General features: G+C 44.3%; 2 protein-coding genes and 1 long non-coding RNA gene across 9 annotated transcripts in view; 2 read left to right on the forward strand and 1 right to left on the reverse strand.

Moving 5' to 3' along the window:
- The window catches only part of GANC (glucosidase alpha, neutral C), a 28,603-nt gene extending 25,800 nt beyond the window's left edge, over positions 1 to 2,803 (forward strand). Inside the window, exon 24 of the mRNA XM_035895749.1 lies at positions 410 to 2,803. Within this exon, the coding sequence (XP_035751642.1) occupies positions 410 to 519 (110 nt within the window). The 3' untranslated portion in view covers positions 520 to 2,803. The remainder of the gene's footprint in view (positions 1 to 409) is intronic.
- Positions 2,804 to 3,690: 887 nt separating this feature from the next.
- Positions 3,691 to 26,780, forward strand: part of CAPN3 (calpain 3) — a 33,492-nt gene continuing 10,402 nt past the window's right edge. For 2 of the 7 annotated variants that reach the window (XM_035895769.1, XM_035895763.1), the window contains exons 1-14: positions 4,411 to 5,522; positions 12,921 to 12,990; positions 14,789 to 14,907; positions 15,535 to 15,668; positions 16,128 to 16,296; positions 16,959 to 17,099; positions 19,655 to 19,738; positions 20,145 to 20,230; positions 21,494 to 21,571; positions 22,026 to 22,186; positions 23,546 to 23,715; positions 24,362 to 24,373; positions 25,540 to 25,748; positions 26,466 to 26,502. In XM_035895769.1, coding sequence (XP_035751662.1) covers positions 5,229 to 5,522; positions 12,921 to 12,990; positions 14,789 to 14,907; positions 15,535 to 15,668; positions 16,128 to 16,296; positions 16,959 to 17,099; positions 19,655 to 19,738; positions 20,145 to 20,230; positions 21,494 to 21,571; positions 22,026 to 22,186; positions 23,546 to 23,715; positions 24,362 to 24,373; positions 25,540 to 25,748; positions 26,466 to 26,502 — 1,764 coding nt within the window. In that variant the 5' untranslated portion in view covers positions 4,411 to 5,228. The other 5 variants (XM_035895764.1, XM_035895765.1, XM_035895767.1 and 2 more) reach the window with 5 other exon arrangements.
- On the reverse strand, positions 16,276 to 23,083 carry LOC118452445. The gene is made up of 3 exons (XR_004842206.1): positions 22,991 to 23,083; positions 17,920 to 17,925; positions 16,276 to 16,286 (listed from the first exon to the last, which is right to left on the reverse strand). It is a non-coding gene; the product is annotated as an uncharacterized LOC118452445 (long non-coding RNA).

Genomic DNA, 26,780 nt, shown 5'->3' on the forward strand with positions numbered 1-26,780 from the left:
TCTACAGAAGGGGTTTATAATCTCTGGCTGCTTTACAAGCACACCCCTCCACTTTGGAAATCGTGTGGACATGGACTTTCTGCCTCTATCTACCAATCTCAAGGATTTTTAGGGTGCTTGGAGGAAAATCTATGCTGAAACAAGGGTTATTTTTTTTCAGAAAAATCCTTGGACAGTTCCCTAGTTTGATGTACCATAGTCTGAAAGGTCAGGAAAAAAGAAATAGTTTTCCCAATTCTGCTGTGTTTTTATGGGTATACTGGGCAGATTTGACTACTATTTCTTTTTTAATCAATCCTTTCCACCAGTGGCAGGGACAGTCCTAATTAAAAACTGGAGGGAGTCATGTGTAACCGTGTTTCAGAAGGGTTCTTCCTAAATCATATAATGAACTCTCTCGTTTGTTCAGATGGGAAAGAAAAAGAAGTGGTTTTCACATACAATATGAAGACCTCTGCGCTGACGCTGGAAAATTTAGCCCTGAGCATTGATGCTAACTGGGAGATTTGCATCAACTGAAAGGAGACGCAACTTCTTCAGAGAATTCATTGAGAGGTTGAAGGGAAATACGTTGGGGAGACTTAAAGTGTTCACTTAAATCCAGTCAAATCAAGGAACATATTTCCCACCCACATCCCCAAACTAACATTTCCTGCAATTTTTCTTTTACAGCACTGATTTAAACTTGGATAGCTATTCTATTTGGCAAAAGTAATAGCGCTAGGTTTGTATCTTTGGGGAAAAAGCTAAGTACCGATTGCTCCAGGCTAGCTTCAGTTAGGCATTAAGATTAAGTCCTGCCTCCACGTGTGCCAAAAAATCATAAATTGATGGGGTGAGGTTGTGGCTCGTTGACATGGGGCTTAATGTAAATATTTGGAAATCCCACTATTCAGAAACTGGAGTACTTGAGAAGAGCAGATCTGGGCCGATTCAACAAGCAGCATCAGTAGATACGCCAGATGCAGAGGTTACCATCAGAGTTCTGCCTGCAAGCTGCCGTGTGAAAACAAACACAGAAGGAGCCACCCAGTGTGATTACAGACACTTCCCCTTTCCAGTCCTTGTGTCAATGCCAAATTAGGCAGCCTGTACAGGAAAACAAACAACGGGCTAGCCAAACAGTGCAGTCACCGAACGTAAGGTCTGAGTATGTTGTGCTAGTCAGTTGTGCGATAGTAAAAGACGGTAATGTGGGAGTGCAGAAGTCTCTCCAATAGCTGGCTCTGAGACTGGTATCCGGATTATGAAAAGGCACAGGTCTACATAAGTGCAATAGTGGCTTAAGGTAGCAGCTAGACTCACGCAGAAACATTTTCCATGTTATTGCTCCCCTCTTTCTGCAAGTACTACTTAAAAAAATAAGCCCTTTGTTAGGAAAGAGTTGGCATTTTTGGATGATTTAATATCATTAGTTAAGGCCAGCACAGTGAAGCAACTGCTTATGGAGAGCTCTGCTTCTCCACATCTTCCCACTCTTGCCAAGAGTTGGCTTCCTTTACACGTTTTAGTAATTTCTTGGTCCGTTTTTAGTATCTTAGTATCTTTTACTGTTTTTATGTTTTGTATTTATGAAACAAGTTTTTAGTTTTAATGGGATTAATTCTGCATTTAGCCATCCCACTTCACGATTATCTCCCCATTGTCTTACAATTCACCCTAACGTTCCCTTGCCTCCTTTTCCCACCACCTCTGTGAGCAGAACTGGTGTGTCCTGATGCTTTCTTCCCTTTCAGAACTAGGAGACATCCTGAGTCCCACAACCCCTATATCCTGCCTATTCCCACAGCCCTTTCCCTATCAGGCATCTCTTTTCACAGGCTACCATTGCTCCACAACTCAAGTTGTTTGCCCTTTCCATTTCCAGTTCTGCTTCGAGTCAAACCTGAACATGCCATCAGTTGGGTTTTGTGGCTATAAAAGGGCAAAATTTACTTAATTTCTTTTAGCAAGATAAGGAAGTATTTTCTAAACATCAGTAAATTAACTCTTGGGAAACAGAGAAGAATGGTCCCCATTTTTGCCAAGTAAGGGTAACGTAACAGTCCATTCCTATGTTGTTCCCTACTCTTCTTACTAAGTCCTCCCTGTGCTTGGTCAGTCATTCCCAGCTGTTGCTGTTTGTCCTCTGCGGGGCAGATTTCTGGGAATAGCGAGCATGAGAGCAAACTGTGACTACTCCACTCTTGACTACCAAGCGCAGTTTGTTCCCCCAGACCCTTAGGTTTCTTCTTTTTTATTCCGCAGAGCTGTTTGTCAGCAGACAGCGGGAGCCCTCACTGCAGGAACTGGCAGCCCAAATACTGCTGTGCTTAATGCAGATGGGTTAATCCAGGTAGAACAGTAGCAAATAGATCTTTTACATCTATGTTAAGAGAGACAGACCCTATTTTTCTATCAGCTTCTAAGGTTTAATTGATGATTGCTTCTTATGTTTAAGCATAGCAGTGCTTCTGACAGGATATAATTACTGTCTGGAGCATTTCAATGAAATGTTTCAACAGGTATTTCTAAAGTTGGAAAGTAAGTGAAATAAAGTTACAATGAAGTGAGTTACGTGCCTTATACCTTCTTTCTACTGTTGAAAAACACTACCAAGTATTCTTCCAAGGGTATTTGGTTAAAGTGAATGACCACCTTTTATGCTCTGCCCCTCAGCATGATATCTGCACTATATAGTAAGTACTCATGGGTCAAATTTTCGGTGCTATGAAGCACCTAACTTCTACAGATTTTGATAGGAATTAGTTGCTGAAAATCTTAGCAGTTGTGGCTAGATCTGAGGAAATAAATTTCAAAGAATATCGTTTACATTGATACCTGTAGCAACTCACATACTTTTCCATATATTTATGCCATAAATGAAGAAATAAATCTATAGTATATCTTTACAAAAAAAGTAATTGAATTCAATTAGTGAAAACAACTGGAGATAAAACTTGGTGAAAATTAAATAGAAAGATTATCATCAACATAGTTCACTTTTGCTCTGTCTGAACAGGTCAGCTATTGGGGTGCTTCTGCTTGCAAGAAATTCCATCGCAAAAGGTGGTTTAATTCCTAAAGGACAAAGGGTTTATTTTGCTGTTTGTAGCAGATGGCACATGCATTCTTCTCTGTGGTAAATTGTGTTTCTTTAAAGATACCATTTGTCTTCTACTAGAAACTGCTGTTTCCTCACAAAAAATACCTACATAACAAAACCATCTGTCCAGTAAAAATAAGAAATGGAGAAGCTGTTTTTTGAACAGGTATAACCACAAAATACTCCTGAACATCCATAAAGAGCAACATGAGATTAGATGCACGTCCACCTGCTGTTCCCTCTGCAGGCACTAGCTGAACTGTTAGCTGTAGTAGTAGGTCATACCCTGACACTTGCTGACCATCCCAACAAAAAATATAAAATCACTGCTAATCCCTCACTTGATCCTCCCCAGCAACCCACAAGGAGTTTATCAAATATCACACCTCTCCTACTGACATTCTTCCCAAAACAGAGCTCTGTGTACAAGATGTAATAAATGAATTTTAGTATTGAGCAAGAAGGGAGAATATAAAAGAACGAATGCATGCACAGGCTCCAAAATGAGCATTTTTGCTGAAGCTGTGCAGTGAGAGGCCCTTGCATCTCACTACTTGCATTGCTTTTGAAATATCCTGACTTGCAATCCTTGCATCTAAATGCAATGAGGAAGTCATCAATTCTGCATCTGGACAACCCACCCTGAAGCGGCTGCATTCCTATTTCCATAATCACTTGAACCAGTCCTTTCTGATTGCCCTGTTGGTGCCAGAAGGCTTGTGCTCATGATAAAAAGAAAAGGATTTAGGCCACCATTAGAAGACTGAGGATTAATACTCTAGAGGTTAGTCGAGCTTGCCAACTGTATTTCCTTCTTTAAAAGTTCACCTAGTCAAGTTTTTTTTTAATGAGCTGTAGAGATTGACCATCGTGCTGTTGATATGAAATGTGTAAACCAAGCAAATGGATGAGAGAAAAAAGAATCAGTGCTTTGGAAAACACCATAGTACTAGGGCAGAAGGTCAGCAATGTCTACATGAGCCAGAGGCCAGAGGCTAGTGTCATTAGGCAAAAATAACACTGATGTCATAGTGTGATTTAAGACTTTGCAGTGAAAGAAAAATCAAGGTGTTTAGAGGGCTTTTCTTGACAGATAAACACCGTCACCTTTTAGAGAACCGGGTTACAGAGAAGAGTAACGTGTTCAGATTTTCCTTTCACAGGAATTAGTCCCTTATCCCACCGTTATGTGACAAAATAAATGTGCAAAGTCAGACATCTCCTCTAAGATTGGTATATTCTAACATTCAGAGAAAGGCCCAGTTTCCACGCTGGGCCCCTTATAAAATTTTCCGCCCATATAGGAAAAGGTGCCTTTTACATGGGAGGTAGCTATCACCTGGTGAATCTGTGTGCTGGCGAGCTGCTCTCCAGAGGAGCCAAACCCAGCTGGCAGGTATTGACCTGACCTCAGTAGCATCAAATAATTACCTTTTTCACCATTAGGAGCATGTCTTCAGATAATCGTCTCTACTAGTAAAAATCTCTGTATGTCTTCTCTGCAGCCAAGGGTAGAAAAAACAATAGAGTACAACAGTTCCTTCAGGAGCGTCAGGACTAGTTTATTGGCCAGCAGTACTTCATAAGTACGTTCCCAAACCAGCAGGAGTTTAGCTTCCAGTTTCACTGTTCTCTCTGCTTAAGGAAAAGATGAGCTGCTTGCACCCGGAGTCAGCCCGCGCACAGAGCCTGCCCCAGGAGCGTGCCTGGCCCTGGCGTGAGCTGCGCAGAAGACTGACACCACCTCACTAACCCCCTCCCGCTCACTTTCCCTCTCTCTCGCTCTTTGCCTGTAGTTATTTTTAGATTTCACGGGTTAAAGCTTGTCCCTTCTGGACGCTTAGGCGCACAGGGCAGGAACACACACATGCTGCAGTTACTACAGCTCAGGCACAGGAGTTAGCCAACAGATGATCTTGTCCCACATGAAGGAATAAATTCTGATTTCTTATGACAAAACACCGCCCTTTGAGAGGATGCACAACGTGCTCAACCACATGGAATTTTTTTGCTTGCAAATTTGACTAGGAGACTTTCAGCGGATTGAAAAAGCGGTATACCCGGCGACTTCCTCTTTTCTCACATTTCCTTCCAGTTTGCAAGATCTTGCTTTCTTTCAACATTTGCTGTAAGCCTGGTTCCCATGCCGTCCGCCATAAATGCAGCGGTGGCTCAGCAGACAGCTGCTGGGTCGGTTCCCAGTGCTACTATTAGCACCACAACCGAAGGTGCAGGTGGGGGAACAGGGGGGATTTATTCTGCCATTATAAGTCGCAACCAGCCCATTATCAGAGTAAAGGAGAAGACCTATGAAGAGCTTCACAAGAAGTGCCTGGAGAAAAACATTCTCTATGAAGACCCTGATTTCCCACCGAATGACTCCTCCCTCTTCTATAGCCAGAAAATCCCCATCAAGTTCGAATGGAAAAGACCACGTGTAAGTAACATGTTTGCCGAGTGCCTTTTACTTTCTGTAAATTGAAGTATTCAGCCTGAGCTTACATTTTTTGCAGAAAGTGTGTGTTGGGGGAGGCTGGAAGAATAAGCTGGAGGTAGATTTCCTGAGAGCTCTCCTGGAAGATAACTGGCTAGGGCTGTGGAAGTTCAGAGAGTGTGTATGTACCAACTAAGATACAATAAACCAAAATGAAACAAACAAACAAAAGAGATGGAATGAAATACATAGAAAAATAAATACAGGATTTAATTTTCTTTTTTGCATGATTTGCTAGGGATTTTCTTGTCTGAAACTACCAAAGAAAAAGTCTCCCCATTCTGCAACAAGTTACTGGGTTTGCTGAGGCTTAATTTTTAAACACTTATTTCACTTACAACTTTGGTATTCTGCTGGTTTCCTAATCTATGAAAATAAAGGGGCAGGTTATGGTCTGAAACATGCTTTTATTCAGTTGTTTGCTCCCAACATTGTTTTGCCAACCTGCAAAGGTTGTTCAGATATTATCTGCTTTCCATGAATGCAGGTGTTGTAATCACTGTGAGGACCCACTCCTGCCTGCTAATCCCATTTATTTTTCCTATCTTGTGGGAATTCCCCAACCAGCCTTCCTCTTCTTTCCCACCCCAAGTCTCTCTCACAGGCAGAGGACTAATTGCTCAATTCCCAATTGATCCTCCATGGGAGGAGTCATCCTCTTTCCCGGTCATCCCTGCTGGGTGGCTGCTCCTCTCGGCAAGGCGGCCCCCGGGACGCTGCCTCAGCCCCTGCCATCCCCTGTCTGGCAGCGAGGACGTCATTCTGAGGAGATTCCCCAGCTCCCTCTCTCTGGCAGTTTTTGGCCGCCTCTTCTAGATTTGCCAGACTTCCCCAACACCCAAATCTGTGCTTCAATGGCAAAGTCAGCGGTGACAGATAAAAGTAACCACAGGAACATAACGAAATAGCAAAAGACCAGGAGCTCTCATGGGTCGCTGTTACAGAGGCAGAGGAAGGCCATGTGCTGCTGTCGCAACAACAACGTGAGCAACGTGGGGGGAGGAACATGACTCCCCCATCTGCCTTGCCCTGCGCATATGTGCTCTGTCATTCCTTCGTCATCACTGTGGCTGCAGCAGCTCCTGGAAATGTGTGTGAATGAGTTAAATACAGCTGCGAGTCGATCGTCTTAAAGGGATGGGATTTCTCCTGTTTCTACAGAGAGGAAAGGGACACAGCAGTGCAGTGGGTGAGTGCCAGCACCCCGGGGCAGACTGCAAGTGTGCATATGAGAGAGCATCAAAACATAAAAATCCCCACAATGTAACCTCAGACTTGTCTAATATAACTGAGCATGCACAGATCAAGCCTTTGGTTTCAGGAATGTTCAGACTTCAGGATCTCTATCCCAAAGATATTTCTTCAGGCCACTCATTAGCAAATAAGTTTGGAAGCTCCATACTTATTATTCATGTAGCAACAACAAGCTGTGGACTGTGTAAGACTCAAAATACAACCCAAACATCAAAACCAGAGCTTTTTGTGTTCTTCTGACACAGGTGTTCAGGCGCCTGACGTATCTGTGGTGTCAGCTGCAGGTAGAGCAGAGGCAGGAGAACCAGAGAGCTGCAGTCTGCGCCTGCCGAGTACCGGCATGCTGTGGGATCACAGATCCAGTTGTTCCTGACCCCGATAGAGATGTCTGTCCTTTTGGGGACACACCAGGCCCGATTTGTAGAGATGCCTGTGCCTTCTGTCGCAAATGTGTTTGTTTTAAAACAAACCCCGCAATTCAGGTCATTGCTGGACCCAGTAGGCCCCCACAGAGGAGAGACTCACATGTAACGCTTTCTCCTTTTATAATCATGGAATCATTTAGGTTGGAAAAGACCTTTAAGATCATAAAGTCCAACCGTTAACCTAACCCTGCCATCCCACCACTAAACCATGTCCCTAAGAACCTCATCTATCCATCTTTTAAATACCTCCAGGGATGGGGACTCAACCCCTTCCCTGGGCAGCCCATTCCAGTGCCGGATACCCCTTTCACTGAAAATTTTTTTCCTAATGTCTAACCTAAACCTGCCCTGGCACAACTTGAGGCCATTTACCCTCATCCTATTGCCCGTTACCAGGCAGAAGAGACCGACCCCCATCTCACTACAGCCTCCTGTCAGGCAGTTGTAGAGGGTGATCAGGTCTCACCTCAGCCTCCTCTTCTCCAGGCTGAACAATCCCAGTTCCCTCAGCTGCTCCTCATCAGACTTGTGCTCCAGACCCCTCATCAGCTTTGTGGCTCTCCTCTGGACATGTTCCAGCAACGCAACATGTTTCCTGTAGTGAATGTGTCCCCTACCTTGTCATCCATACCACAACTGCAAAGTGAGGCTTCTCTTGGGCACCGAAGCAAAAGACCTGTATCCACTGGTGCTGATCTCAGATGGACCCAGGACTTTGCTTCACTGGACTTTGCAACTGTAGGTTATATAGCATTGGTAGGAGGACTTGTCTGATAATATTATATACACAAATAGCCACAATAGACATGTTAACAGAACATCATAAGGTCAAATGATTATGAAGTCATAATATGGGCTAAAGTGTACTTTGCTGAGAGATTAAAGCAATCATTGAAGCACCAAGTGTAAAGATTCGACTGCATAGGCCATGTTTTGTAATAAGATTGTAAAGATAGGAACAACTTTTGTTCTTACTAAATTGCAATGGCATTATTTTGTCAAAGAAAATGATTACCTTATAAACTGCAGTCTTATGAAGTGGTAGTTTTTAATCACTTTGAAATTCAGGTCAAACTTGAATTGAATCAGACTTGGTAATATATTCTAAAACAAAATACCAGATAGTTCAGAGAATATCCTAACAATGGTTTCACTCTAGATCCTTTCCCTGATTTCCATAGCATATTGTATATGCCACATACACCCAGAAACAGCAAATAAAGAAGTGAGCAATGTGCCCTAGGATCTCATTTAAAACAGAGAGCTGGGAAATAGACATCCTGTTCCTGACTGCCTCTCTCTGCCTTTCCAAGTCACCTCAGTCATGCCACCTAACCAATTTGTATCCATGCTCCCCTCTCCACAAGATCGATGTATGAGAATGTAATATACATGAAAGATTAATGCTGGCCATAAACAAGCATCATTTGCAATGGCATGAATCCATGTGCAAGTTTTTCCAGAAGCTCCAAGTATTATTTGAGGAGTCACAAAGTTAATCTAAAGGGCCCATGTTTACCAGTGACCAGCGCTATAACCAAGCATCTACGATGGTGCTGTTCCTCAGCTGAACAGTGCTTCTTCACTGCAGCACACAGCACACCATGCTGACATGCTGGAAAGGGCGTGAGACTGCTTTTGCACCTGGGATTTACATGGACCCCACAGCAAGTCAGCCACATGGATGTTACTCCTCCGATCCCTGGCTCTGAGCCGAGGCGCCAGCTGAGCCCAGTGTGGGCAACTCCCCCCCCCACTCCCCCAACGTGTGGGCTGCCGGAACACAGGCTCTCTCCGCCTCCCCTGACTATGGCCACACTGTGACTCGACCTCTTCCTCGGGGCTCCTGCAATTCCTTACTGAGGTGGTGGTGAGAGGTGTCCAGCATCCCAGCCCCAGAGCTACCCCTTGCTCCCATGCATCTACAGGCTCTTCTCTTTGCAGTCGGTGCTACCCGGAGGTCACGTCTTCCCCTGCCACTTCCCAAAATGATTGGCCTCTGCTGCTGCGAGGGCAGCGAGGGCATGAGGACTGGTCTTGTGCCTTTACCATCAGAAGGACGGCTGCCACGCAGGGCAGCTGTGAGCATTGGCATGGGGAGCGGTGAGAAGGCCCCTGTAATTCTACCCAGCAAATCACTGCCATGCCACGACATGAATGTGTGGAGCAAACCTCCTAATACTCAACTCAGGCAAAAGCCAAGTGACAACCCTGAAAGTTCCCCTGAGTAAAGACTGCAGGATCCATCAAGTGTTTCTGTTCAGAGTATGCATGAGCATGGTTCGGGTATGCAGAAGGGAAATGAAATCCCCCTCAGTTAATGCACATGAAATCATTTGCCTGCCCATGGGAGGTGAGAGAAGCCTAAAGAGCCATTCCCACCTGCACCAGGTTGTATCCAGCTCGGTGACAGGCTATGCTCAGCTTTCTTAACACTCTCAGCCTCCCACACCTATGCTGCCTGCGGGAGCTTCTCTCAGCTGACCTTTGAGAGTTGAGGAAAAGCCTGTATTATAGCATAAGGCAGAGTATCGAGAGGCCTTGCTGCAGTCCTATTTGGATCTAATGACACTAAGACATTAATAGGAAGGCTCTGCCATGGCACCATGCTTTCAAATGCACCATCGTCATTCCCCTTGCTCACAGCCAGGTGGTCACAGCATTAACCACCAGATTCAATGACTTCCCCAAAGCGATCCTCTCCATAGCCAGGAAAATGAGCAGAAGGAGCTTTCTTTTCATAATGAATACAAATAAAATCAAGTCAGCAGACTAGCGGATTTTGCTTAGAACGAAATGAATCAGTCAGATCATCTGCTGCGCAGGTGTGAAGCTGTTTGAATTTTGTTATCACAAAATGCGTGCCTCTTCAGGCAGGACCACAAAGCAAAAGATGGTGTTTAGCGCCACCAAGGCAGGGCTTTCAGAGGAGGGTAATTCAACCCTGAAACTCTAAAACCAGCTTGGTGTCTGACAGCATCAATCTCTGCCTTGAAATCTGCAGCACGGCCATTTCATAGCATGGTCCAGACCATGAGAGGCCAAGGGAGAAGCATGAGGCTACAATTTGTCTTAGGCAGGCCAAAAAAGAAGCTTCCTCTACTTGATAGGATCAGTTTAGGGAAATTACTTAGAATGCCACAGTTTATTGACAGCAGGTTTTAAAGTAATGAATGCCTCATGCTGCAACAGCATAAGCTGACTGGAAGATTTTTTCTGCCACAGAAGAAAAGCTAGTGAAAATATAATGAAGGTCAAATGCCATTTTTAGTTGCATGCTGCCTTTGCATTTTCCAGTGCTCCCTTCCAACTGACTCGTAAGCACCCTCTGCCCAGAAAGCAGCATGTGCTACTAATGGGGTTTTCCTAGGAGCCTCTGTCCCCTTTGCCGTAACTTTGACCCTTTTGTAATGAAATTACAGTTCCAACTGAATCAACCCAGTGAACACAAAGATTCCTTGGATAGCACCAAGGCAGTCTGAGGTGCTCGGATCAGAGGAGGCTCTTTATAGATGAATCGTCGCATCAGTGAAGTGCAGCCTGTTGGGATTCTCTGGGATAACTTAAGAAATTAAGAGCAATCCCTTGCTCAGCCAGGAAGACTGGAAGGACAGACCTTCCACCTGCACCTTGAACACCAGGTTGTCTCACTCTGCTGACTGAGTACTTGTCATCAGCCTTGGAAGACCTTGAAACCTTTCCCTGTAACTTCAGCTGTACTCAGCACAACCAGCACAGCTGGAGATGAACTAGAGTAATACAATATTAAAGGCATATCCACAGTGTACTAAATGCACCTGGTCACCATAAAGAAATGCGAGAAAAGCGTTTCTGTCATAGCTAAATCGGTCCACACAACAATTGTGTGATTCCCTCCTTTGCATTCCTTTACCAACCATCCTCCAAAGCAAATAAACCCAAGATGCAATAAATTGCACTGATGAACAATCATCGCTGTACATTTAGTGTTTGGAAACGCTTAGGCACCATCTAACTACCTTCACCTAAAACACAGCATGCTGGATTTAAGAGTTTGTTTCTTCAATAGAAGCAGAATCAAGCTAAAATACAGCAATGAAGGTTGAAAAAAAATGCAATCCGAAAACCTGGCATCTCACAGCTAGTTTTCAGGAGACCACCAGAGCAAAGTGAGGCAGAATACTTTTGACAAAGCAAGTGGGTGGAGAAAAGCATGAAGGCATCTCAAACAGCTGTCTTGACAGAACCGGACCCCAGGACAGCTGACTGAGGCTCAAAATAACAGGACCCAATCCCTCCATTCCCTCCCTTGAGGAGAATAAGGTGACTGCTGGGGGGGAGCCGGAAGCTGGTCTCTCTATCTGGCCGTATGACAAATCCAAATATTTACATCAAAGCAACTCTGCTGATTACCGTGAAGGAGCAAAAAAGTGGGCTCATGCCAAGTGAAACTACCAGACCTGAAACATGAGTCTGGGAAAATCCAGGGCTACCCTGATGACATGGGGAAAAAAAGCTTTAGACCGCAGAGGTGGCATCATCTGCCTGTATTGCCACACAAGCCACTGCCAGTTGTTTCTTTCTCCTTCCCACTCCAGCCCTGCCTCTTCCATCAGATTGAGTTCTTGGACTATATTTTGTCTTCTACCCCATTTGCAGCAGCTCAGGGAAGTGGTCCTCAGGTTGCAATATCTTTCTTTCCTTACCCTCACAAGAGATTGGTCCAAAAGTTAAATGTCTTCTTTTTCTTCCCCATACCATGTATATGAGTAAGAGAGATGGGATAAAGCAGGGGCTTTTTTTTCCTCTGTAGGGCAGGTTGTACCTACTTCTTCTCTTGGCTTTCCTGTACCCTGTGGTTCTTTGTCCCATATAGAAAAGGTTCTGTGTAACCCTGCAATAGCCCCCACCTCATTTGCTGGTAATTCCTACATAGTCCTTCCCTCCCTGCAGCAGTTCCTTAATTATTTATGACTGTAAAGCATCCTGTGCCCATTCTGTACTAGTATAAATACTGACAAACCCCATACATTGACCTAAGCACAGGACAAAAGAAGAGCTTCCTGTCCTCAGAGGCAGACGATGCCTGTATACATTTCTGAATGCAGCATTGGCAATTAAATACTGCAACATAAGGAAAATAATTAAATCTCTTACCCAGCAATTGATTAGTCCTGAGAATTAAAAGTCTGATCTAGGGCAAATTTTAAGGATGACTCTTACTGGGGTTCATTCCTGATGAAATGCATTCTTCAAACCTATTAATGCCCCAACATATTAGTTACTGTGAATTGGACACCTTAAACCTGCAGTCATTTGTAAAGGATTTAATCCAGTCCCCTGATGCTCTTTCCACCTACCTGCTCTTCTGTCTCCTCCAGTGGGTTTTTTTCCACTATTGTGTAGGAAAAGAATTTTCCCTATTCTTCCCATTTTAATGTGTTTGAACCCCATACAGAGGGAGCCCCCCAGACTAGCTGTTAGACTCTGTAGATACGTGGAGAAAACTCTGGCTGAAATCTGGAACATCCAGATTCCAGAACATTTTCATAGTGAAACTCTGAAGCTGAAAACTCTGCAAGTGATTTTGATATCCACAAACTATCCTGCAGGAAAACATTGACCTAAAACCAGCGTCATAATGCATGCTTTTCCTGCTCATCCATCTCTTTATATTTTGCAGGAAATCTGTGAGAATCCACGGTTTATTATTGGTGGAGCCAACAGAACAGATATCTGCCAAGGAGAATTAGGTATGAAATTCTGACTTCAACTTTGTGCTTTTTAAATTCTGCATCACTCAATTTTCTTTTGCTTCCAAGGTGCTATTTGAAATCCTCTGTCTCAGTACTGGTTCCTTCTCTCTATAGCAGATCGTTGATATCTGCCTAGTAGTAATCTAGGGAAGAACTTCAAGTGAAAGGTGCTCTGCAGGGTGTTTTGCTTTTCATGAGCTGATATCATGAGTGTGTTACAAAGCACTGTTTGGCCTTTCTTTTGGGCTTTGGGAAGGGACAAAATTAGTTAAGACAAGAATAAGAGATAAAGAGGAGTTATTTGACCAAGAGAAAAATCTGATCAGCAACTGTTGTATTTTTTCAGGTATTTAGTCCTGTTATTTCCATACAGGAGCTTCTCAAGGCATCCAGCTAAGTGTGCCTTGTACTCAAGGACAACCCCTATATTGAAGACCTTAAGCTCAGATGCTCAAAGACACTTCGGTATATAGAGCCGTTAGTTAGGTACAAGTGATGCCTCTGCAACAGTTGCCCATGCGGCACTCACCTGCACTGCTTTGTAAAGTCATTCCCCATGCAGCTTTCCCAGGCCTTTCATGGTTTCATAACTTCTCCTGTGATTTCTTTTTCCCTAAGCTAATACATCCTAAAGTGTGTTAATTTTTTCATTTAAGTGTTGTTCCATGCTTGTGACTGTCACCATCACCTTCCCAGTAATTTTTTTTTTTTTTAATTTATTTAAAACTGCCTTTCTCTTTGAGGTAACCAGAACTTCACAGTTGCCAAGGTGCAAATGAATTTATGTGCATAGTATGTTCTCTCTTGTGTCTTCCATTCCTTCCCCAACTACGCGTAGCATTGTTTACCTTTTTGACTTCTGCTGAGCATTGGATAGTTCCCAAAACTCCCGTTCTCAGCGGACCCTGCATTCTCCCTAAGGGGAAATAGGTAACAGAATGTACTGCTATATTTACAGAGCTGGCTTTCCAAAATATATACATATACGTATTTCTATATGTTTTATCACTCCACCAATTTCTTTTCCAAGTCTCTGCAATCAGGTTTAGTTTTCACTACCTCATGCAATTCTCTCACCCCACTAATCCACACTGTTCAGGTGAGCCTACCCTATAACCTCTCTTACAGTAGGAGTTCAGAGGTTTTAATTAAGGACTGAGGCATCCTTTGCTGAACACAGAAGTACTGTGGGAGAAAGGCAGTTTCCCAGAGCTCCCACAGAGGTAGCACACTTGTGCAAGAGTCTGAAGGAGGAACCAAAAAGCGCTAAAGGGACGGTCTTTACAACAGCGCAGACACAGATTTAAAAAGAGGAAAATGTGTCAGAGAAATGAGGCAGGGAAGGGGCCCCATGAAACAATGATTGGGACAGTGGGTTATCTTGACAGCCAAGAATGAAAGCGAGAGACTGAACCTCAGCTGTACAGAGCTCCACCTGGGAAGGAGTTCCCTCTCAGCTGGTCTCTGTCCTAGGACTTGGAAGGAAAAGTAACATGGGAAGTCAGATAGTCACATGGAACAGGGAAATCTTAACACAGGTAACAGTGCTCATCTAAATTACAGGGCGCATCATCTATTTAACAGGCATGTACCTAGCCATGAACGATGCCAACAAGCATTTCCAGAGCACAAATAAGCGAAGCGTTAAAGTACTGCAGAACGCATGGACAAGAGCCCGCTCCTGAAAGGCGATGGCACGCTCTGCTGAGAATCAACATGTCCCTTGGCAGTATCTCAGGTTTTCCCTCTGATTCTCTGTCCCTTCATTCTGTCTGCTGCTTCTGCTTGTTTCCAGGTGACTGCTGGTTCCTGGCTGCCATTGCTTGCCTGACACTGAATAAAAAACTGCTCTGTAGAGTCATACCTCATGACCAGTCCTTTATACAAAACTATGCTGGCATCTTTCACTTCCAGGTGAGTCCCTTCATCTAGCAGGAAGCAGATGTAATTCTATTAGCCCAAGGAAGAGCTCAGCTTTTGGGCACAACTCTTCCCTCTCGCTTCTCCACCCTTTGGAAGTGTGAGTGACAGTGTGGAAGGAAGAGGGATTGAATTGCCTGACCCTAAACTCTTCCAGCAGGGCTGTTACAGAAAGGCCAGCCCACACAGGCCATCAGGGAGCATTAACCCACCAAGGAAGCATTTGCAGATTGCCATGTCCTACACGTAAGGGGTGGCAACAGGTGCCCGGTCCTGCCTCGCTGCTCAGATGCAGCGCGACAGCCAGCACCAACACCCTGGTAGTTGGCCAGAGCATCTAATTTTAGGCCCACAAGCAGCTGGTCTGTCAAAAACAAGTTATTGAAGAACTGCTTATTCGGAAAAGATTGACTGCTTTCCATATTTCCCTTGGCTCTCCTAAGGGACCTCTCACTGTCCTGCAGGCGTTGCCCAGGGGAATCCACTCCGGCTGCCTCCCTCCCAACAGCCAGCGCTTTTTGCCACATTATGAAGCGGTTAACGTCCACATTTCTCCTCTCTCAGCCTGGCTTTTCAGCACCAAATCAACCCAGAGTTTTTCTTCTGCTTGCCTTTATCCAGTTCTGGCGCTATGGAGACTGGGTGGATGTCGTCATTGATGACTGCTTACCCACGTACAACAACCAACTTGTCTTCACCAAGTCCTCCCAGCGCAACGAGTTCTGGAGCGCCCTCCTGGAAAAGGCCTATGCAAAGTAAAACGACCCACCGGACCGTGCTGGGCTCCCTGCCAAGGCTTTGGCCAGGGAGGTGGTTAAACCACTGCGTGCAGGACCTATAATGAGCACGTAGAGAGGCTCTGAACATGCCAGTGCCTTTTCCCATAGATTCTCATGCCTCAGAATTGGGGATGGGGTAAATCATATTTACTAGGGGGTGTTGCTACTCATTCAGAGGTCTACATTTGATTCCCAACATCTCTTTCTCCTTTTTTTTTTTTTTTTAAATGCGTGCAGGTGGCATGTTTTAAAACTTTTAACTTGAGGGTTACCAAACGGAGGGTTTGTGGGGTTTTTTAGTCTGTGTGTTTACATGTCTTTATGTATTATACACACACACAAGATAAATGTATATTATGTATAAAAAAATATATATATAGGTATGTATCTTTATCTGTGTAAAAGAGAATCTTGTTTTTCTTTTCCCTTTCCAAGACTCCATGGGTCATACGAAGCTTTGAAAGGAGGCAACACCACTGAAGCCATGGAGGACTTCACTGGAGGAGTCACAGAGTTCTATGAGATAAAGGATGCCCCTAAAGATATCTATAAAATCATGAAACATGCCATTGACAGAGGATCTCTCATGGCCAGCTCCATTGATGTGAGTCCATATGAACTTTGCACATGGGCTGTAAGAAATGACCGAGGAGAGGGACCGCTCTGTCTGTAATCAAATATACACCATCTTTTAGGACTGCTTGGTTTAGTCCACATAGCAAACATCCACTTCTAGGAAGTGGAGCAATCTCCACTAGACACCACCCATTAGCAAATAGCAAGTGCCAAAAGGGAAATGAACAGAAGCAGAACACGGAGGTGGGGAGAGGGGGTGCGATGAGCAAACACAGCACCCCTCCCCCCACCCTCGGTGCCCTCACCCAATAAAATGAGGGTAGTAGGGGGGTGCCACAACTCTGTTAAGACACTAATCTTCATGCAAAGATACTAAGTGTGCAAATGCTTGGGAAATCAAGCCTTCAATTGCCAACATAGTCTTAAATTGCCTTAATGTACTGTCAATTTAAAAGTGAAAGTAAAAAACCCTAGCTTCAATAACCATTATGGAGTATGAAGTCACACTGAAGGCAGAAGAACAACCAGTGCTATCAACCACTGTAGATAAGTTTGGACCATCTAGCATGTAATGACAGAGAAGTTATCTAGGCTATCTTTTACCACTCATCTCTCCTGTATATTTCTGTTCTCTTCTCTCTCCCTGCCTCATCTTTCTGCATGACACTTTTCTTCCGTTCTCTGTACCAGGATAACCTAGGCTTTTCCTACGGATCAGCTCCTCGGAGTGACATTGGGCAACTGATAGCTAAGATGGTGAAGAATCTAGAAAACGCACAGATGACCCACTCCACTGTAGACTACCAGGGGACAGACGAAAGGCCAGCCTGGGTTCGTATGCTTCCAGAAGTGGTTGACTTCACAGGGCCTTTATTTACAGACAGAGCAGTTAGAGAAACACACCAGCTGTGCTTTTAAATCCCTATTTGGCTTCACTGAGTTATCCCAACACTAAAGATCTGTTCATATGGATGCTATTTGACATATGCGTTAAAGGATTTCAGTCCTTTCAAACGCAGTGACTGATTCTAGAAGGCTTTGCTGATACTGAGGCAAAGGAAGGGCTGTTGGCTTGCGGTATAAAGGCTTATAATTTCCAGAGCTTACCTGTACAGTAGAAGTGGAGAGCAAAATCACATCAAATATGTCAAAGTGGCACATTGGTTATTGTATTTGGGAACTGGACATGACTAGTGGATTTTATAAACTCCCTCGCTTGCAAAGGATGGAGAAAGTTAAAATACTAGAGTGGAACAAGATCCCTGAGTGTGGAGGGGGGTGAAAGAAAGAAAAAGCGAGCTCTGCACAGCTCTCATTCCAGGCACAAAAGCTCTTGGTGAACTTATTTTGAGACAGAGTGCTATGGAGCTCTGCCCACCCGTGGAGGGCAGCCTGCTTGCGGGATGCTCCTTTTAGATTATTGCCTTTGAGATCCTCACTTAAAATGCATAGCAAGGAAAATTAAAAACTACAAGGTTTGTGTGTGTGATAAAATACAAAGTAACTACAGCATACCTAAGAATCTAGAAAAATATAGAGAGAGAGATGTTAAAACAATTAAAGGAAAATCCTGTATCGGGAAACTTAAAAGCTTCCAAATCTGTAGAGGGAGACGTTCTTTCCCCTCTTCTGTGTCAGGCAACTGCCACACCTTGCCCTTCAGGGAGCTGCCTTTCCATGGCAATGAAATGACTTCTCTCACTTTACAGAAATTAAAAACCCAACACCCACCCCAATTACATAATCTAAACCCCCTGGTTGCGCAAACTGTCTTCTGCATCTGTGGCAGAAATAGCTGATTTTTCCTCTTTCGACACCCATATTTAGTCTCCCTAAAAGACTGAAATGGTGTCATTCCTCAGGAAAGCCCAGTATGACTGTCTTGTTTTGCAAGCACGGCCGCCCAAATCACCCATGTTTTGGGGGGAATATCTGCCCCAGTGACTGCCTACTCAAAGAAGGTTGGAAAACTCTCCATAGCTGCTACCCCGGCAGCCGTTCTGCTGCTGGTTATTACACGCCCCTGAACCGTCACCAGGAAAAAAAAATAAAATCATGATTCTTGACGGAAAGAGGCAGATAGTGCAGACTTCAGAAGGACTTCAAAGAAGTGGCCCCAGGCACCAGCAGAAGTTAATATTCTTAAACAGAAAAGAGAGGAAGGGGTTCCGATAAGTAATGATGGCGACAACACGAGTAGAAATTACAGAAAAAGGAAATAGATATGAGATTATAGGCATTAAAAGTATGGAAACAGGAGCAAGAGGAAAAAAAAAAAAGAATCAGCAGCAGAAGGGAAATAATGGAAAATAATTGTGACAGCCAGGAAATACTTGGACAAGAGCCTCCCTGTGCAAGCTGAGAATGTATCTGTGTGACCTTACTAATTCTCCATTTCCAGCCCTGCCTTTCTCATGACCTCAGACGTGTCAAGAAGGGATGGCAGAGTTACTGGCAGGGCCTTCCACTTCTCGCTCAGCGACAGACATAGTGGAGGAGAGGACTGTCCGCAGGTGGTCCGCATGTGTGTAGCAGAGCTTTCCCTTCCCACCGTTCTCAGTGATCTCTCCTACAAACACAGCGGGCTGCGTGCACCTGCCGGCTTCCTCTCGATTCTTCCTCTCCCAGATAAACAGCTTTCTGAGATTTGCAAAGTAAAATAAATAAATTCTATCAGGTGCACTAACAGTGGATTACCAGACAGCAAATGTATTTACACCCGAGCAACACATTGCTGAAGAAAGCTATGCTCTTCCTGAATGTCAGCTGGAAAAAATTTCAATCATGAGGATTTTAATGATTATGGAATAAAATGTAAATCTACACAGGAAATTAATTTAAAAAAAAAAGTTAGTAAGAACACTGTATTAAATAGGGTGGTTTAATGTCATTGTGACAAGATCGCAGCCATGTGTAAAGATGAAAGTGTTCTAGGTGTTGGTCTGCTCTGATGTTTCCAGTTGACATACAATAACCTTACTGAGCCATACAAGAACATACTATCCCAGAAAGGACTGAACAGTCCTACTAATAGAAAATCTAATTATTTTGATTAAGCATACTCTATACTGGCATGTTTCAAGTGCAAAAAGCAGTAACTAACTTACACAAAGGGAAAAAGCAAATCACAACATGTCCTTTTCAATTGTTATTAACAACTTTTTGCTTTTTTAGTTCACGTTTCGCTCCTTTCTAACCAGCAACATTAATTCTGTGGGCACTAAGCTTGGCCACCTTGACAAACACAAAGAAGAGAACAAGACAAAAAATGCCGGCACCTGAATGGCGTCATCCTCCCACCAAAAGCCCAGGGTGGCAATGCCTGCCTTCGAGCAGCCGGCTGGGCTTTGTGTGACCCTTACAAATTTGTATCTTGTGTCTAACAGACCATAGTGCCAATGCAGTATGAAACCCGAATGTCCTGTGGGCTCGTCAAAGGTCATGCCTACTCTGTCACGGCTGTGGAAGAGGTATGTACAGACCATTCCCTCCAGCTATGGGGAGCTGTGGTAGATGCTGGTCTAGAACCATGCACATCAGCAAAGCTATGGGCAGAGGGGAAGCAAAGCAAATTATAAGCTAAGAAAACAAAATTTATATTTAAATAAATTAAAGCCTTGTGGAGAAATAGACCTGTCTGAGTTTTGGCTTTCTGGGGAAATGGGTATTCCGCCATGGCCTTCTTGGGCAAAGGTGGCCACGGCCAGCCACCTCCTGGTCTTACGGCCTTCCTGTACTCATCCCAAGCAGGTCAGGCTGGGCGATGGCCCAGGAAAGCACCATCACTGGAGGAGCTGGTATCAGCCATTTGACAGGCAGAACGTTTCCTTTTGAACCTACTCTCAGTCTATCCTTATTGCCTTTTTTTTCAATTAGACAACATTTAAAGGGGAAAAAATACGTCTAGTAAGGCTGAGAAACCCCTGGGGGCAGGTGGAATGGAACGGACCCTGGAGTGACAAGTGAGTAAAAAGGAGCTTCATATGATTTTAAAAAGAATTGCAGCTTTATTTGCCTTTGTGCAGCCTGTGCATGGCCCTAACATTTAATGATGAGGTATCTGAATTGTCTTTGCTGTCATTTTGACACATGCACTTTGAAGTTGATCATAGTTGAGTGGTTAGCTGAAGCTGTAGAAAGAAAAAAGTACCTAAAAAAGATGTGAAGAGGGGCTTTAATCAATGGAAACGAAGAGAGAGCCCAGTCGATCTGGTTTTACTGTCTAGCAAGTTAAGCAATGTCCATTTTCAAAACAAGATGTGGCAGTAGAAAAATTATTAGAAAAGTTATGGAAGAACTGGATGAAACAAGATGTCAGGACATGAGCAAGTTTGGATAAAGCTTCTCATTAGGTTTTACCAAAAGGAATTTCAATAAGCTACTCTAGCAATGAGAGTCTGCTAACACTTTTGTCTTCAAGCTAAATAAAACGAACACAGTTCAGCAGATTTTTGGGAGCTGCTAAGAGTAAGTCTGAAGGGAAGGTAGAGAGGAGTAGGGCAATTGCTTCTTTATTTGGGCATGTGGAGAGGAGGGTAGTGCTGAGAACAAATGGTTGCAAGGCTCACAAAGGAAAAATTTATGGATGTAGCAAGACAACTCTTGACTTTCCATTCCATGAGGCTGTCCTGGTTTCGGCTGGGATAGTGTTAATTTTCTTCCCAGTAGCTGGCATAGTGCTGTGTTTTGGATTTAGCATGAGAAGAATGTTGATAACACACCGATGCTTTAGTTGTTGCTGAGCAGTGTTTACACCAGTCAAGGAGTTTTTCAGCTTTCCCTGCACTGCCAGGAGCACAAGAAGCTGGGAGGGGGCATGGCCAGGACAGCTGACCCAAACTGGCCAAAGGGGTATTCCAGACCACAGGATGTCATGCCTGAGGGTAGTTGGTGGGGGGGGAGAGCAATACCTGCTCAGGAATGGGTTGGGCATCAGTCAGCAGGTGGTGAGCAATTGCACTGTGCACACTTCTTTTGTATATTTTATATATTCTCTTACCATTATTATTATTATTATTTTCCTCTGTCTTATCTCAACCCTCAGCTTTTACTTTTTTTCTGATTCTCTCCCCCATCCCACTGAGGGAGGTGGGGAGTGAGCAAGTGGCTGTGTGGTGTTCAGCTGCCTGCCAGGTTAAACCACAACAGAGGCTTACAGGAAAGAGTAGAAATTTTAATGAAAACTATATTGCAAACTGTAATCTAGCTTGTGTACTCTTTTGAAGGTCAGAGGAGTGGAACATCATTAATGAAGCAGAGAAAATCCGCCTGCAGCACAAGATCGCAGAGGATGGGGAGTTCTGGTGAGAATATCAGTCAAAAACCTGTGTTTCTCTAGGAGATACGCAACTATAGCAGAAGTGAATCACACTGAACTACTTAAATCTGCCAAAATCATTGCAGTAATCCCTGTTCACCTTCGTATTCCCAATATGTGCTGCTTTGTGATCCCCTCATTCTCCCTCCAGGGTTTGAGTGACACCAGCACAGTCCTAATTATACCACACTTCCACAAGCTCTCCATCACCCTTCCTATGTACTATCCTCTCAGCCCAGCATCCCCCAGTTCGGAGCTGTAGCTGTGTTAATTGACCAACCAGCAAGCCAAATGCATTAGGAAGTCACAACACTCCCACTGCAAACCTGCCCTAATAGTGGCAGTAACATGGGTCAACCTCCTCCACCTCACCAGGCTCTTTTAGACAACCGCCCAGCATGTGAATCCACCTGAGTTCAGTTTCCCCTCAATTCCTCCAGGATATCATTTGAGGATTTCATGAGGCACTTCACAAAACTTGAGATCTGCAACCTCACACCTGATACTCTGGAAGCTGATAAACTCCAGACCTGGACCGTGTCGGTCAACGAAGGACGCTGGGTGAGAGGCTGCTCAGCTGGAGGTTGCCGCAATTATCCAGGTGAGCAGTGTGTCTTAAGAGAGAGAAGGCCTCTTTGATAGGGACTGTATGAGATTCCACAGGCTAAGTCAGACCACAGCTTGATCAGTGCTTGGCCGTAGGAAAAGCCTTGCTTCCTCCGTGGACAAGGCATGCACTTTTGTAGCTGGAAATCACAGAATCTCAAGGGTTGGAAGGGACCTCAGGAGATCATCTCGTCCAACCCCCCTGCTAAAGCAGGTTCACCTAGAGCATGTTACACAGGACTTCGTCCAGGCAGGCTTTGAATATCTCCAGAGAAGGAGACTCCACAACCCCCCTGGGCAGCCTGTTCCAGTGCTCCATCACCCTCAGAGTAAAGAAGTTTTTCCTCATATGCAACTGAAACTTCTTATGTTTCAGTTTGTACCCATTGCCCCTTGTCCTGTCACTGGACACCACTGCAAAGAGCCTGGCTCTGTCCTCGTGACTTCCCCCCTTGAGATTTGTACATGTTGATGAGATCCCTTCTCAGTCTTCTCTTCTGGGATGTAATTCCTGGGATGGATTTATGGGGAGGCAGACTTTTTCCACTGCTCCTATCAAGTTTGCATTCAGTTTTTGAATCACATTCAATTTTGCATTCAGTTGCTATTGTGATGGGTGTGTTCAAAACGCTAGATTAGATTTGTGTATGTTGAGGACAGAGAGCTTGGCTGAATTTCGATGAACTCGTTCGTGAATAAGTAAGCAAAACATCACTGAATAAGATACTCAGCCAGCTTCAATAAATACATATGGTAGCAAAACAGCCAGCTAGACAAACAGAATATATCACACTGGAACGTCCACCAGGACTCCGAGGTCCCTCTCAGCAGAGCTGCTTTCCAGCAGGTCAGCCCCCAGCCTGTACTGGTGCATGGGGTTCAACCTCCTCAGGTGCAGCACTCGACACTTGCCCTTGTTGAATTTCATCAGGTTCTTCGCCCAACTCTCCAGCCTGTCCAGGTCCTAGGTTTGTGACAGCACCTTGTAAGCCCAAAAGGCAGGCCTGGCAAGGATAAATCACTGTTCAAATACTTCACAGTGCCCCAAGTAAGATAAGAGAGATCAATTTCAGTCTAACAGATTTCACTTGGGAAATCCACTTTCTGATAGCTTTAGATACTTTGGAAGTGTGTCAGATGCCAATTCTTCATTTTATAACCTCCTTTCCTGTGCAGTTTTGCTAGAACTATGTAAAACCCGTAACATGTAAAGAAGTACAGACGTATTAGCCCAGTTTTAACCTTTCTCTCAGGAACCACAGGCAAGGAACTTAAAAGTTCTCTTTGATCGTGAGTATTGTTAGAAAACTGAAGCTTTACATGTTGGCTTTGGGTTGTTGGTGGGATTTCACAGATACATTTTGGACCAACCCCCAGTATCGCCTGAAGCTCCTGGAGGAAGATGATGATCCTGAGGATGAAGAGGTTGTCTGCAGCTTCCTCGTCGCACTGATGCAGAAAAATAGGAGGAAAGAACGCAAGCTGGGAGCTAATCTGTACACCATTGGCTTTGCCATCTACGAGGTACCAGCTCTAGACTTTGTTCTTAGCACCATGGTCACAAATCCTGACAGTATGCATTTACCAAGAGAGTCACAGAATTGGTCAGCCTGACTACATGAATTGCAATTTTTTACTTTGCAAGGAACACAGAGGAAACCTGGAAGAAAGGAATGAAATTCAAGGCTTCTTAACCATTCAGCCCATAGTAACCTCAGGGTTTACCCCATCTATAAGTAACACACTTTTTAGGCTTTTAGGGTGACTTAATACCAGATTTCCACATATTCTTTCCCATATACCCTCCAATCACCCTTTTATCCCTGCTGAAACGAAACATTTCGTTAACAGAATAGTGTAAAAAAGGAAACAGACTTCCAAGACACATAGATAGCAATTAACCTCTGTCCCTGCTATCGACTTCATGAAGAAGTCAATTTACACAGTCCTTTGCACAAATATGTTTAGTTCAAATCTTAGAGGATCTCCTGCAGATCCCAAGAAATCTGGAAAGGAAGAAAGAAATGGCTTAGAATAATTGTACAACTTGGGGCATTTTATTTACTGGCTGCGTGCCCAGAAGTCTATGCGAACGTCCTTCTGTACGATCTATAAACGCGTGGACTCACCTAGCAGCTCTGACTGTTTCTTCTCTTTGTTTCTCCCTAAGGTGCCCAAAGAGGTATGAGCAGAGTCGAGGCAGATTGACAGCTTGGTGTATGCTCACAGATAGTGTTACTGTTGTGCCTGTCTGTAAGTCAGCAAGGAAACTATCCAGTTGAGTTTGTCTTCAGGGATGTAACAAAAGAGAAACTGCTAACCTTTCTGCTTTGAGTGTTTTTTAGTAACATTTTGTGAGTAATTTTTAATTCCTTCTCACCTGCACCCTGTTTTCACCTGCACCTTTTCCTTAGTCCTTCTTTTCTATTCACATGCAACCTAGCCGCGTCTTGCACGGTCTGTCAGTGACCCTGGGCTGCAGGGAAGCGGCGTTGGCGAGGACTTTGCCATTGCACCCCACACAGAAGCGCCCTGAACCACTTCCAGTTCCTCCTGCAAACAAATGCCAACAGCTGGTAGCCTGCAGCCACTGAGTTTTAGCTGTGGTCTCAGAATTTGTTTGGAAAACAAATGGTATTTTCAGCCATTGAAGAAAACGTATTAGAAGTACACAGGTTAAGTTTTTCTAAGCCTGCCAAGTAGCTGAATCATTGGCATCACAAGTTTTGCAAACAAACTCAGCTGAAGGCTGGGTTGCCTGGAAAACATGAAGATGACAGTCTAGATGTTGTCTTTGCCAACTGTTTTACAGGTGGTTATTCCTGTGGCAAACAGTTTACAGGAGCTCTTAGCCCAAAATTCTTGACTTCATTTTCATATCTGAATCAATGCAACGTTTTATTATCATGTTTTTTTAGCAGATACAGAGCTCATGTTTTGTCCAGGCAAGGACATGCTTCTACTGAAAGCACCTTCACCTTACCACACTGCACGCAGGTGTAGGCATGTACCATCTCTTGCCATGCCACCCTCCAAAGAAAGTAGCTGAAGTTTGCTTACACACAACTTCACATCCAATAAAACAGTCAGATAAAAGTGCCTACAGAGCAGTCAGCCAATGCTCTGCAGGTGGGCCCTGGAGCAGCCCTCAGAAGCCAGCTAGACCCAACCAGTAGCAACTTAAAGGTGACAGACTCCATATCTGTCCCCAGCAAGCATCCCTTGTCTGCTCCCTGCTTGCCAAGCTGCTGCTTCATTTGTGTTTTCTGTCCCAACCATGTACTGCCTGCATGACCTGGGGAACGGGTAAGACTTCCTTGAAGACAAACTGACTCATTTGTTCTGCAGATGCATGGTACTAAGCACCACTTGCAAAAGGATTTTTTCCTCTACAATGCCTCCAAAGCTAGAAGTAAAACCTACATAAACATGCGAGAAATCTCTGAGCGCTTCCGGCTACCTCCCAGCGAGTACGTTGTCATCCCATCGACATACGAACCCCACCAGGAGGGAGAATTCATCCTGAGGGTCTTCTCAGAGAAAAGAAGTCTTTCAGAGTAAGTTGCAGATCCATTTATCTGGCCTTAAAGGTGGAGGTGAGCTTGCCAGTCTGTTATAGTCATGTTCCCAGTTTGCTACACCCTGCTTTTAATTTTTTGAACCCCATTACAAACTCCAACCAGCAAACTCATTTCCCTGAGCTTCCCTTAGAGTCTAACAACAGCCTACTTCAAACTGTCTTTGGAGAAGCTTACTACTTGCAGGATGTCCCTTGTAAACATACCATTAGCCATTTTTAATAATGAAAATTAACCTGCTTGGGTTTTATTGCTGTATGCCACTGGGTAAAGTTTTGGCCAGATAAGTCGTTCAACCAGATCTAATTTTGGTCACAAATGAAACATAGAAGTAGGTGGTTATGTCTTTCCCGCCCTGCTCCTTAACTAGCTTCCCAGAGCTCAGCAAATTGCAGCCAGCGTCACTTTGCTTAGGACAAACAGCTTCTGTTTTGCTCCTTCCTGTCAAAGTTCAGTAGTATCGAGGCTCTTCAGAGGAGTAAACCAGGCAGCAGTGCTCCTGGAAGTGGTACTTGGGATGCTCGGCTCAATCCGGGAAAAGCTACATCTAGAGCCTGCAGCTGGAATGCTTGGAAGCCAGCTCACACTGATGCCTGTTTGGAAAGTTCATGTGGCCACTTACAAACCAGCTACAGAAAACAAGCAATGTGAGGAACAGCCACTTGCCCGATTTATTTACTTTCTGCTTTCTTCTAGGGAGGTTGAAAACATGATTGAGGCAGAGCGTCCATCGGTGAGTGCTGTCCTGGGCCTCTTCTCTATGTGAGTAGAAGCAGGGAGGGGAGGAGCATCACACCTGGGGAAACCTACAGCAGGAAACCGTTTGTGGCCACACGACAGCTCCTTTAGCACAAAATCCCACATTTCCTCATACTTTATTAACACTTGGTTTACATACACTACTTTCTATTTTGGACAGGCCAAAATCTTTTGCCAGATTTGAAGTCTGTTCCTGGCATAAAAAAGCTGGATGCCAAGCATTGCCTTTGAATACTCTCAATCGATGGAGTC

The sequence above is a fragment of the Egretta garzetta genome, unplaced genomic scaffold (assembly GCF_000687185.1).
Source record: "Egretta garzetta isolate BGI_Z169 unplaced genomic scaffold, ASM68718v1 scaffold526, whole genome shotgun sequence".
Taxonomy (NCBI): Eukaryota; Metazoa; Chordata; class Aves; order Pelecaniformes; family Ardeidae; genus Egretta; species Egretta garzetta.